Source organism: Sebastes umbrosus, chromosome 7 (genome assembly GCF_015220745.1).
Source record: "Sebastes umbrosus isolate fSebUmb1 chromosome 7, fSebUmb1.pri, whole genome shotgun sequence".
Taxonomy (NCBI): domain Eukaryota; kingdom Metazoa; phylum Chordata; class Actinopteri; order Perciformes; family Sebastidae; genus Sebastes; species Sebastes umbrosus.
Window position 1 is genome coordinate 770998 of NC_051275.1, and position 13907 is coordinate 784904.

Below are 13907 nucleotides of genomic sequence, written 5' to 3' on the forward strand. Positions count from 1 at the left end.
ATGGTGAGGACATATTAGAATGGTCATATCTGTTCTATGGTGAGGACATATTAGAATGGTCATATCTGTTCTATGGTTCTATGGTGAGGACATGTTAGAATGGTCATATCTGTGGCCGCGGGCGGCCATCTGCCGAGACCGGCTGGGGGGAAAGATAGATAGAGAGAGAGTGAGAGAGAGAGAGAGAGAGAGAGAGAGAGAGAGAGAGAGAGAGAGATAGAGAGAGAGAGATAGAGAAGCAGCCACAATAGCAGTCTAGCAGCTGTAATAGCTAATACAAGTAGGACTGATAACACAAAACCAATAGTGGTGGATGGAAAGAGTGATAATACAACTATCGGAAAGCCAGCACTGTCCAGCATCTCTCCTCAGTATGTCCATGTGTATTGGTGTGGGACGTCCCTGCGATCGATGCCCGTGCGTTGGTTCCTGCAGCATCAGCATGCTTGCTGGGAGCTCTTGATGTCTTTGGCAGTGATTGAGAAGTGTTATTCTCCAGGCTGCCACATTGTCACTAGGTGTTGGAAATCCCTCGTTAGCATTGGTAGTCCCTCGTACAGACGTAGTTAATTAGGGATGGTAGCAGTTGGTGTCAAGCAGGCACCGACGCGGCAGCAGATGCAGCCACAATACCGGAGACCACCAAGATCCAGGTGAAACCCTGCTCCAAGTGTACCCATGCTCCAGGTATAACCTCGCTCCCGGTGTGATCCCGCTCCAGGTATGACCTCGCTCCAGGTGTGACCCCGCTCCACGGTTAGCTGCGAGACAAGGAGGCACAAGGACTCCCGGGAAGGAATGAAGTTAGTAACAACATGGACATGGGACATGAGTATATACAGAAGGAGAGGGGAGCTCAGTGTGTCATAGGAAGTTCCTTATGACAGTGTGTCATAGGAAGTCCCCCGGCAGTCTATGCCTATAGCAGCTTAAGTATAAGCGTTATCAAAGAGGAAAGTCTTTAGCCTACTCTTAAATGTAGAGACGGTGTCTGCCTCCCTGACTGAAACTGGGAGCTGGTTCCAGAGAAGAGGAGCTTGATAGCTGAAGGCTCTTGCTCCCATTCTACTTTTGGAGACTCTAGGAACCTCAAGTAACCCTGCATTCTGTGAGCGCAGTGCTCTAGTGGGGTAGTAGGGTACTATGAGCTCTTTAAGATATGATGGGGCCTGACCGTTTAGCGCTTTGTAGGTGAGGAGGACGATTTTAAAATCTATTCTGGATTTTACAGGCAGCCAGTGCAGAGAAGCTAATACAGACGTAATATGATCTCTTTTTCTAGTTCTTGTCAGTACACGTGCTGCAGAATTCTGGATCAACTGGAGAGTCTTAAGAGACTTATTGGAGCAGCCTGATAATAAGGAATTGCAGTAATCGAGTCTAGAGGTAACAAATGCATGGACTAATTTTTCTGCATCATTTTGACACAGGATGTGCCTGATCTTCGCAATGTTACGTAGATGAAAGAAGGCAGTCCGTGAGGTTTGTTTTATGTGAGAGTTAAAGGACATATCCTGGTCGAAGACAACTCCCAGATTCCTTACGGTGGTGCTGGAGGCCAGGGCAATGCCATCTAAAGTAACTATATCATTAGATAATTTGTTTCGGAGGTGCTCAGGGCCTAGTACAATAACTTCAGTTTTGTCTGAGTTTAACATCAGGAAATTGCAGGTCATCCAGGTTTTTATGTCCTTAAGGCATGCTTGTAGTTTAGTTAACCGGTTTGTTTCGTCTGGCTTGATTGATAGATATAATTGGGTATCATCTGCATAGCAATGAAAGTTTATGGAGTGTTTTCTAATAACATTGCCTAAGGGAAGCATATATAAGGTAAATAGAATTGGTCCAAGTACAGAACCCTGTGGAACTCTGTGACTAACTTTGGCGTGCATGGAGGACTCATCGTTGACATGTACAAACTGAGATCGATCTGATAAATAGGACTTAAACCAACTTAGTGCAGTTCCTTTAATGCCAATTAAATGTTCCAGTCTTTGTAATAGGATGTCATGGTCAATGGTGTCGAAAGCAGCACTGAGATCTAGCAAGACAAGTACAGAGACAAGTCCTTTGTCCGATGCCATTAGAAGGTCATTTGTAATTTTCACTAGTGCTGTCTCTGTGCTATGGTGCACTCTAAATCCTGACTGATAATCTTCGAATAAATGATTGTTCTGTAGAAAGTCACACAGCTGACTGGCAACTACTTTCTCGAGTATTTTGGAGGTAAAGGGAAGGTTAGATATACCTGTTCATATCTGTTCTATGGTTCTATGGTGAGGACATGTTAGAATGGTCATATCTGTTCTATGGTTCTATGGTGAGGACATGTTAGAATGGTCATATCTGTTCTATGGTTCTATGGTGAGGACATGTTAGAATGGTCATATCTGTTCTATGGTTCTATGGTGAGGACATGTTAGAATGGTCATATCTGTTCTATGGTTCTATGGTTCTATGGTGAGGACATATTAGAATGGTCATATCTGGTCTATGGTTCTATGGTGAGGACATGTTAGAATGGTCATATCTGTTCTATGGTTCTATGGTGAGGACATGTTAGAATGGTCATATCTGTTCTATGGTTCTATGGTGAGGACATGTTAGAATGGTCATATCTGTTCTATGGTTCTATGGTGAGGACATGTTAGAATGGTCATATCTGTTCTATGGTTCTATGGTTCTATGGTGAGGACATATTAGAATGGTCATATCTGGTCTATGGTTCTATGGTGAGGACATGTTAGAATGGTCATATCTGGTCTATGGTTCTATGGTGAGGACATGTTAGAATGGTCGTATCTGTTCTATGGTGAGGACATGTTAGAATGGTCATATCTGTTCTATGGTGAGGACATGTTAGAATGGTCATATCTGGTCTCGTCTGTCAGCTGATTGTTTTGTGCTTTCCGCCTCTTTCACCTCCGTGTCTCTGCATCGTTTGATGGAGAACCCGGTTGATTCTGCACGGACATACGTGGAGCTCGTACAGACGGTATTTAGATCTCAAATGACAACAATTATTAAAATGCCACAACAAAACCACCCTCGCTGAAAAGCATAAAGTATCTGATATTCCATTACAATAAATTACTGTACACAACAATTGCCATATTCTAAAAATATGGCAACACACATTAAAAGCATATTGTTAATGTAAACACAGCTGAGTCATGTCTGAGAAGCAGTGAATGACTCGTATCTCACAGTTAGGGGGTGTTTAATCTTTGCATTGTTCCCCTGAATGGTCCCATTTAAAGGGGATTATACAGTAGAGTATCTATGACAGCATCTTGTAGTATAGCAGGTACGGAGTGATGCTTGGTGGGTTCGTCATGTACCAAATGTGGGTCAATGTTGGTTGACCTTTTGAAAAAACTCTTTCAAACAGATAAATTAGGTTTATTCCATTCGGTATTTAATTTGTGGATTATGTCTCTTGGTGTGGTTCCAGTGTCCTGCTTTAACTGTATGATTCAAAGATGCACACATTATTAAAAACTTTCCAACATCTATATAATATGTAACATACATTTATAAACATACATACATACATACATTTGAGGTATATTTGGTATTTAAGTGGTCATTTCCATCCCACACCTATTCCATCCCACACCACAGTATAGACGACAGAACTGTGGCTCAATCCCAATAGAGACCAAATAAGAAGTTGATTAATCAACAGGAAATCAGCTCTCACATATTCTCCAGTTCCAGCTTCTCAGTTGTTTCTTGTCTTATGTAAATCTGAATATCTTTGAGTTTTGGTTGGACAAAACAAGACAAGAATGATGAAGTTGTGATGGACATTTTTCACAATTTTCTGACATTTTAAAGACCGAAAGTCCAATTGATTCATTGTAAAAAATAATTGGCAGATCAGGCCTAGGCCATATAGGCAGTCGCCTAGGGCACCAGCTTCTGGTCGCCTTCTAAGAAAAAAATTAAAAAGAGAAATTGAAAAAGACAATGCTGGTGGGTGCCCTTTCCCATTTTCTGCATTGAAGTAACAAATAAAGAAATAAATGCACTTTCATCCCTGTATCTCTCGTTGTAGCGAAACACTTTAAAGCCCACAACATCAGGGACCGATTGAGGGACCAAATCCAAATTTCACCTAGAGCACCAAAAGACCTAGAGCCGGCCCTATGGCAGATTAATCCATAATGAATGACAAGAAAGTTTCACCCGCATTAAACATGAAATACAAAACCCAACCGAGACAAGCTAGAGAACAGAGCTGTGACTCTGACGGGAGGAAACCTGCATCCCCATCCACACCAGACTCTACTCTGTAAACGGGTCTTTTTCTCAGCAGACATTGGGACTTGAGAAAAGTACAGGTGTTACTAATAACATTAACAATGGCTCTGTTCTATTCAAGTGTCTCAGTAGACCAGGACAGTGTGATGCACGGTACCAGGACCTCGAAACCAAAGCAGCTAAATAGAATTCAGCCATCATTCATTTTATCATTCAAACCTGTGACATATCAAAATGTGAAAAAGGCCAATTAAAAACATGATTAGAAACATTGCTACATTTATGTAATAATGTGCACAAGTCAGTAACATTTCAACATGAGTCATCCCTGCAGTCTCTCTTTGATATGTGTAGTTTAATCCCTGAGGGAGAGCAGGTCCAGACCAGCAGCAGTCACAACCACATTGTCTCTCTTCAGCATGTGCTGCGTTACTGTCAGAGCGGAGACTCCCAGGACTGTTGAAATCTTGTGACGCCTCTCTTAATCTGCTCGTAGCTCACAAACATCACAATGTTCCAGGAACCCAGACGAAGAAACGAGGGCATGAATCTATAAAAAGAATCAGATGAATTTTCATTTATGTTTTGCTTTGTCAAACGTTTCACTTTTGTGTTAGTGACTCTGACATGCTCACACTACATACCCCTTATAGAAAGCTGTGGCTCCCTCTTTCATCACCATGGTTAAGGCACAGTTAATAGCACTGCTGTACTTCCCAGGTGCTGAATTCATGTAGCGTGTTTTCACCACATCCACCGGAGACGCTACAATGGTGGTGCAGAAACCTGCTGCGAAGCCGGCAGTGAAGTGACACGGCATGTTGTCTGTTTGGAAACAAAATAAATGCTTCAGTTATTAAGGAGAGCAATGAGGCGCCTGAAATGATGAGGCCCTGATGTGTAGTGTTTGTACCTGTCATCAGGTTGTACTTCAGGATGAGCTCCTTAATGATGTCATATGTCACCAGCTCCGAGCAGTTTACGATGGCATTACGAGTTATATTTGGAAGACAACCTGAAAAGATGGTTAAACAATTTAAAGGTCCAGTGTGTAGGATTTAGTGGCATCTAGATGTGTGGTTGCAGATTGCAACCAACTGAGTACCCCTCCGCTCACTCTTCCCTTTACAAGACTGCGGTAACATTAACTGCTAAGTGCTAAACCGTGGTAACGCTGTTCACCTCGCTCCGAGACCATCCATACCATAATAACATATGTATGTATGTGCACATATGCATACATGTGTATTTTCACTCTCACCACTTTATTATAGTGGCACAATGTGGCAAACCAACGTGGTGTGTCTGTGCCCCAGAGGAGCTTCAGATGGATGAACCGGACCCTGGTCCACCTAACAATGAGCCAAATGCAGCAGCTATACAGTGCTGTTTGGATGTGATACACAGAATGTAAAGCAACGAGGTACGTTGAGACAAACATTTGTTTTTTAACAAGGTCTTTTAATGTCTGACTTATCTCACCAAGAACGTCATTCATTCTTTTTAATTCGTTTATATCCTTCATTGTATTAATCTCTCTCTGTGACTCCAGCACAGCATTAGTAAGGACACATCCAGACTGCCGCCCCTCAGCAGTCGAGGCCTGGGAGCGCACGGTCAGCTGCTGTGGAGACACGTTGCGTTTGATACTGATTCCCAAAGAAAAGAGCATCAAATAAAATTTGTTTTCTAGCTTCCACCTCAGTAACAAACACTTCAATTTCACACTCGGTGAAATTCTTCTTTTTTGTTCCTTTCCCAGCGTGATTTGCCGTTGTTATTTGGACAATAGGTGACAGCATGGCGCGTGTTTATAGTCATTTGCATAGTTATTAATGGGAGGAGACAAGGTGGACCAAGTGGCACGTGCAGCTGCGATCAATTTCACGTTAATTGGGTTGTACAAAGGAAAGGTGCGCAGGAACAGGCGCACGCACGGTTTTATACATGTGAAAATTTCTGTGCTTACGTACTTTTCCAATTTTGTGAGTACGCCATCTTCCAGTGTGAAAGCTGTGCAGTCTTTTATACATGAGGCCCCTGGTGATGTGGTTGACGTGGTGTTCGAAGGAGAGGTGGCTATCGAAAATGACTCCGAGGTTGCGGATGTGAGGTGAGGGGGACAGAGTGTAGTCGTCGATGGTTAAGCAGAAGTTGTGAGCGTGTTTGGTGAGTGATTATGGACGGATGATAAGCATGTCTGATTTGTCACAGTTGAGTTTGAGGAAGTTGATTTGCATCCATGATTTAATTTCAGTGAGACATGATGGATTTTGTGGAAATGTAGAGCTGGACGTCGTCGGCGTAGCAGTGGAAGTGGAGGCCATGGTGGCGTATGATGTGACCAAGGGGAAGCAGGTAGAGGATGAACAGAAGGGGACCAAGCACCGAACCCTGGGGGACGCCTTGGGACAGAGGAGCGGGGGAGGAGGTGCAGTTGTTGATGTTGATGAATTGTTGCCGGTTTGTGAGATATGACTTTAGCAAGGAGAGGGCAGTGCCGGTGATGTTGAGGGAGGATTCAAGGCGGGAGAGAAGAATGGTGTGGTTGATGGTGTCGAAAGCTGCAGTGAGGTCGAGGAGGATGAGGATGTTGAGGTGACCAGAGTCTGAGGAGAGGAGGAGGTTGTTGGTGACTTTGAGGAGGGCTGTTTCAGTACTGTGTTTTGAGCGGAAACCAGATTGAAATGGTTCATACTGGTCGTTGGAGATGAGGTGGGTTTTGAGTTGTGAGGCGACAGCGAGTTCCAGTATTTTAAACAGAAAGGGGAGATTGGAGAGGGGCCGGAAATTAGTCATGTCATCAGGGTTGAGTCCAGATTTTTTGAGGATGGGGGTGATGGCATATATTTTTATTAATTAATTTGTTTGTTTTTTAATAGATATATCTATATATATCTATATATAGATATATATAGATATATATATCTATATATATTATTTGGTTATGTAGTTACTGAACTAATTTATCAACATTATTATTATTATTTATTCACATATATTTTTATTTTCCTCTCCTCCTCCTCTTCACACATTCCTGCACATTCCTCTGATTACATTTATGGATATATGACACATAACACACTTTCATCCATGCACACGTACACGTACAATATTCCCACTAACAAAAACAACCAAAAATCTGTATCCTACTCAAATCACAACGTCTGTTTCACACGTCTTGTTTCATATGTCTTGTTTCATATGTCTGTAATGTCTGTAGATTCTGTAACACCTTTGTCACTTGTTTGTACTATGTCACACTGACAAAAGAAAAATAAACTTTCAGATTGGGTCATTTTCAAGTTAAACATCATTGAAAAAAAATGTTATAACTATAAGTAAAGTCAAGTAAATTATGGCTGTAAAGATCACTGCAGTGCTGCTCACCATTTAGACATTATTACTGATTTTGTGTCCTACTGTACAGTAAAATGATGTCCCCATTTTAATTTACCTTTCCAGAGCCCTCTGACGCCCTCGTCCCTGGCGATGGTCTTGTACGCCTCAATCGTGCTGCTGTATCTCTTCACAGAGCCGTTCTCAGGCAGGCGGACCTGCGCCTGGAACCGGATCTTCACCACATCAGTGGGCTGCGCAAAGGCCACCGCCATCGCCCCAGTGGTGCTGCCCGCCAGCAGCCGAGCCCCGATTCCTGCATCTGTGATACAAGCAAAGACACTTGTTTCCTCTGATGCCACAAGCAAGTTAACACAGTAATTAGAGACTGAACAGGGCTGCAGCTTTGAAAATGGGGACAATGATTAGCAGCGGGTGGAACTGGAGCAAATATGATTTTTAAAAAACGTTCCTGTTTCTATATCCTGACACTAGTGCATGAGACAGGTAATCTGAAAAAAAAACATGTTCTTCTGTGTCCTCCAGTGTCCTCCGGTGCTCCTAACGGCAGAGGATAACCACCAATCAGAGCCGAGCTGAAGCCTTGCCGTCTCTGAGCAGCTGTCAATCACTCGCAAACTCTGATCAAACGGTCAAACTAGGCAGCGCTGATCAAATATGAATCAATATTCTGTTACTGAAATGCCTATTTCTCTCCTCAGATGTTCTCAGAATCATCTTGTAGTGTACTGTTTAGTGTACTTTCTCATTTTACAGCACAGTGTGTGTGTGTGTGTGTATGTGTGTGTGTGTGTGCGTGTGTGTGCGTGTGTGTGTGTGTGTATGAAATACAGTATAGTCATTAAAGGGGACCTATTATGTTCATTTTTCAGGTTCACACTTGTATTTTGGGTTTCCACTAGAACATGTTGACATGCTTTAATTATTCTTACTGTCTGTCTGAATATACTTGTATTCATCATCTGTCTGAAACGCTCCGTTAGCGCCTGTCTCTTTAAGGCTCCCTCCTGAAAATGCCTCGTCTGCTCTGATTGGCTGGAGAGAAATATATGGTGCACCTTTGCAAAGGTAGTTTGAAAGCCATAGGAAGGGGAGTTTAATCTGAACAGCTTGTTCAATCACATATTTTCTGATCAACAAACTGACTGGATTGTCTTGTTTCACAGTTTGTGGGTTGGTAGGCACTCCAGACACCCACATGTATGAACACAAGCACTGAAAATGAGAATTTGTATGATATGCAGCCTTTAAATTAGAAGGAAACATTAATATTGGTATATGTATTTTGTTAAAAAAGGTATGTTAATGTGTGTTATTGTCATCCTGTCACTACCACTGTGGGGTTATCCTTTGGTCATGTGTACCTCCTGATTTTTGCCCAATGATGCCAAAAACATTCTGCCTACTGCAGGTTTAAGTAGACACAAAAGTAGAAATTAGTAGCAGTAAAACATATTTTACTGGTAAACAATCAACAACAAATCAAATGCTACATGGATTAGCCTCCAGTCCATTCTTATTTACAGCCCAGGTTTCACTGGTGTAAGACTGCTGCAGGAGAGGAGCAAATGAACTTTGAGGACACACTGCAAAGATAAATGACTACTAGGTAATACAATACTAGAACTTTCAAACTGGTTCAACTGGTTATGTGCAGACTGAGATAAAGATGGAACCTGATCTCTAGAAGTCTCTCAGGCTAAAAACTTTCAAGTTAATGATGTTGCAGTTATGGAGGTGGAACAGGTGAAGCCTCAAGCATAAACACAAATCTAGGGAACAGATTAGTGTGGCAGCTGCCCTCTTCCCTCCATCCTGGAGCTAGTTTTCAGTTAAACCAGTTCAGAGAATGCAAAGGTCAGGCTTACTGTGCATTGAAACAGTGTGTTTTGCAGGTATATGATCAGGATTCTTGTGTTTATCCTGCAGCGTTAGTAATATTTTCCGACATGTGAGGGTAGTGTTTGAACAGTGTCATCGCTCTCCTTCAGTAAGCTGTGTAAAATATCACCTCACTTTCTTGTTTTACATTTTAGCAAATTAAATATATTTGGGAGATAGAGATGTTTTTTAAGACCAAACAATTCATCCAGAAAATACAGAGAGGAAATGAGTTTCAGCCCTGGTAACAACATGAGTGGATATGTTCAGTGACTTGCACAGTATCCCATGTGGAATCATTTGGAGACCTACTTTCTGACCCTCTGGTGTAGAACTGCTTCATGGTGTCGTACAGTCCGATGCGGACTGAGGCGAAGCTCATCTGTCTCTGCAGCCCCGCCACCAGTCCACTGTACAGACTCCTGGGGCCCTCAGTCTTCACCATGGTGACGATGGTGCCGAACACACCTCTGTATTTCAACCTCTGGCCTTCCAATGAGGGCTTGGATTCCCCTTGAATCTAAGGTCAAATAAATGCACAACAAAATGTTAAAAACGTTCCCTCGGAACACTAATGATGTCTGGAAACTGTCGCTGGGAGAAACAACAATGTGCCTTTAGAGTTGCTATAATTACCATGTCAGTCTCTTATGACATCTATATGCCTATTGTCAGTTTCTATTTGTTAGAAGTGTTACATCATTGGTTTGACATGTAGCAACATGCACCTGTGTTAAGATTTTCCCCTGTTCAGTACACGCTGAAAAAAATGCAACAGGGGCTGTAGATCCCACTAATGACATGTCTTGTTTCAAGGAGTTTGGGGGTTGCAAGGACCTGAGAAAAAGTGTTATCATCAAACGTCATTTAAAGTACCAAAAGTAAAGTACTCATCATGCAGAATAATGTATAATACATTACTGGATTATAATTACTGATGTATTCATGTACATCACTTTAATGCTGCAGCTGGTAAAGGTGGAGCTATGTTTAATGACTTATATACTACATATTGTACTGCTGGGCAGCTTAATGTATAATAATACATGATCATTTACAGAATATATTTATTATTAATAATATGAAACTCAGGGCCGGTTTAAGGCATATAGCCCAGGGCACCACCCACTGGAGGCTTTCTCTATAAAAAAAAATAAATTAAAAAAAATGCGCCCTTCCTCATTTTCAACAATAAATAAAGAAATAAAGAAAAAAAAATACACTTTTCAACCCTGTAACTCTCTTCCTCACACCGTGCCATGCGCGTAACAACAGCCCGAGTACAGGTCAGAACGTAAGATCGCTAGATAGACAGACATCAAGAGGTGCAGATATATCTATTATTTTCACATTTAATTCTTCATAATGAAAAGGTCCAAGCCTTCAGGTGTGCAAGGAAGAAAACGGCAAAAAGAAGAGGAGGAAAAAAAGCCCAATATAGAGGTATGATGCTGGCCTCTGGCACGGGGGGGGCTCCAAATTTGAATTATGCCTAGGACACCAAAAGGGCTAAAGCCGGCCCTGCTAAATCTGCAAAGTAACTACAGGGTTAGAGTAACTATAGTGGAGTAAAAAGCCCAATATTTGCCCCCAAAATGTAGTGGCGTTGAAGTAAGATATATATGTAGTAGTAGTAGTAGTAGTAGTAGTAGTATATGTACCATATGGAAATACTCAAGTACAAGTCCCTCAAAACTTTACTCTAGTACAGTATTTGAGTAAATGCACTATTCATACAGACGTGGACAAAATTGTTGGTACCCTTCCGTTAAAGAAAGAAAAACCCACAATGGTCACTGAAATAACTTGAAACTGACAAAAGTAATAATAAATAAAAATTTACTGAAAATTAACTAATGAAAATCAGATATTGTTTTTGAATTATGGTTCAGCAGAATCATTTTAAAAAACAAACTAATGAAACTGGCCTGGACAAAAATGATGGTACCCTTAACTTAATATTTTGTTGCACAATCTTTTGAGGCAATCACTGCAATCAAGTGATTTCTGTAACTCTCAATGAGACTTCTGCACCTGTCGACAGGTATTTTGGCCCACTCCTCGTGAGCAAACTGCTCTAGCTGTCTCAGGTTTGAAGGGTGCCTTCTCCAGACTGCATGTTTCAGCTCCTTCCACAGATGTTCAATAGGATTTAGATCAGGGCTCATAGAAGGCCACTTCAGAATAGTCCAATGTTTAGTTCTTAGCCATTCTTGGGTGTTTTTAGCTGTGTTTTGGGTCATTATCCTGTTTGAGGACCCATGACCTGCAACTGAGACCAAGCATTCTGACACTGGGCAGCACATTTCGCTCCAGAATGCCTTGATAGTCTTAAGATTTCATTGCACCCTACACAGATTCAAGACCCCCTGTGCCAGATGCAGCAAAGCAGCCCCAGAACATAACCGAGCCTCCTCCATGTTTCACATTAGGTACAGTGTTCTTTTCTTTGGATGCTTCATTTTTGCGTCTGTGAACATAGAGCTGATGTGACTTGCCAAAAAGCTCCAGTTTTGTCTCATCTGTCCAAAGGACGTTCTCCCAGAAGCTTTGTGGCTTGTCAATATGCATTTTGGCAAATTCCAGTCTCGCTTTTTTATGATTTGGTGTCCTCCTTGGTCGTCTTCCATTAAGTCCACTTTGTCTCAAACAGCGACGGATGGTGCGATCTGACACTGATGTACCTTGACCTTGGAGTTCACCTCTAATCTCTTTGGAAGTTGTTCTAGGCTCTTTGGTTACCATTCGTATTATCCGTCTCTTCGATTTGTCATCAATTTTCCTCTTGCGGCCACGTCCAGGGAGGTTGGCTACAGTCCCATGGACCTTAAACTTCTGAATAATATGTGCAACTGTAGTCACAGGAACATCAAGCTGCTTGGAGATGGTCTTATAGCCTTTACCTTTAACATGCTTTCCTAGAATTTTCTTTCTAATCTCCTGAGACAACTCTCTCCTTAGCTTTCTGTGGTCCATGTTCAGTGTGGTACACACCATGATACCAAACAGCACAGTGACTACTTTTCACCCTTTAAATAGGCAGACTGACTGATTACAAGTTTGAAGACACCTGTGATGCTAATTACAGGACACCTTAGTTTAACATGTCCCTATGGTCACATTATTTTCAATCTTTTCTAGAGGTACCATCATTTTTGTCCAGGCCAGTTTCATTAGTTTGTTTTTTAAAATGATTCTGTTGAACCACAATTCAAAAGCAATGTCTGATTTTCATTAGTTAATTTTCAGTACATTTTTATTTATTATTACTTTTGTCAGTTTCAAGTTATTTCAGTGACCATTGTGTTTTTCTTTCTTTAACGGAAGGGTACCAACAATTTTGTCCACGTCTGTACATTGTAATGAGATGGAATTTACGGGAAATATAATTAAAGTTAAATGAATATATGAAATGTGCAGAAAGATACAGATGTTTTAGGTGGCTATCTGCAGAAAGATACAGATGTTATAGGTGGCTATATGCAGAAAGATACAGATGTTTTAGGTGGCTATATGCAGAAAGATACAGATGTTATAGGTGGCTATATGCAGAAAGATACAGATGTTTTAGGTGGCTATATGCAGAAAGATACAGATGTTATAGGTGGCTATATGCAGAAAGATACAGATGTTTTAGGTGGCTATAGTCACAAATATTGCGAGGGCTCTGATGTTTTTTTTTTATAGTTCAGTATTTCTAGTGTACCCTCACAGCTGACTTCATGTACAGGTGATCGTCCTCACCTGCAGTCGGACTTTGGCTGTGTCCAGGGGGAAAGTCACCAGGTCGGCCACACAGCCAGCTGTTCCGGCTGAAAAGATCTTGACAGCGGCTGTTGGTGCCAGATCAGCAGCTCCTCCACCGCCCATGATGACTGAGCTCAGAGGATCAACACAGTCTTATATGAACACAACACACTGAACACACAGACGAAGCAGCTCCTGCTCCGTGTCCGTGTTAAACAATGATCCTACACCTTAGTGAGTCCTCTGTCTCTCCATGACACATCCAGGTGGGCTAGAGCTGCTGCAGCCGACGTCAACTTTCAGGTATTGAAGAGTTGGTCTTTTGAAAGTAAAGTCCTCTTGTTGAGCCATTAGTCATAAAACCGCTCCAAACTGTCACACCACCTTTAAACAGGAGAACAGCCGACAGCAGTCTGACAGCGACTCTCTCCGCCCTACACACACACACACACACACACACACACACACACACACACAGGTTCTCCACGCCTAGCAGTGCCGAACCAGAGAGCCTTTCAGCCAGGATTATTCACCATAATTAAAGGTCATAAAACACAGCACACCACCATTATTAAACCATTCAGAGCTTGTTTTGCTCCTCTATTAAATCTTTAGACACACATAACCTGAAACACATATAAATGGAATTATCA

General features: G+C 41.9%; 1 protein-coding gene across 2 annotated transcripts; it reads right to left on the reverse strand.

Annotated features, from left to right (window-relative positions):
• Nucleotides 1-4450: 4450 nt before the first annotated feature.
• Nucleotides 4451-13682, reverse strand: LOC119490935 (mitochondrial uncoupling protein 2-like). 2 transcript variants are annotated; one of them, XM_037774488.1, is made up of 6 exons: nucleotides 13252-13682; nucleotides 9820-10027; nucleotides 7724-7927; nucleotides 5180-5281; nucleotides 4911-5091; nucleotides 4451-4816 (listed from the first exon to the last, which is right to left on the reverse strand). In XM_037774488.1, the coding sequence occupies exons 1-6, from the start codon at nucleotides 13375-13377 to the stop codon at nucleotides 4702-4704; spliced, it is 936 nt and encodes a 311-aa protein (XP_037630416.1). In that variant the 5' UTR covers nucleotides 13378-13682; the 3' UTR covers nucleotides 4451-4701. The 2 variants fall into 2 exon arrangements, with proteins under 2 accessions (XP_037630416.1, XP_037630417.1); XM_037774489.1 differs by lacking the exons at nucleotides 4451-4816; nucleotides 4911-5091; nucleotides 5180-5281 and adding an exon at nucleotides 5381-6875.
• Between the last annotated feature and the right edge of the window lie 225 nt (nucleotides 13683-13907).

Coding starts and splice junctions, on each gene's coding strand:
- LOC119490935 (XM_037774488.1), bottom strand. CDS start 13,377: ATGGGCGGTGGAGGAGCTGCTGATCTGGCACCAACAGCCGCTGTCAAG. Junction 10,028..13,251: donor CAGCCAAAGTCCGACTGCAG/GTGAGGACGATC, acceptor ATTTGACCTTAG/ATTCAAGGGGAATCCAAGCC. Junction 7,928..9,819: donor CTACACCAGAGGGTCAGAAA/GTAGGTCTCCAA, acceptor CTTGTATCACAG/ATGCAGGAATCGGGGCTCGG.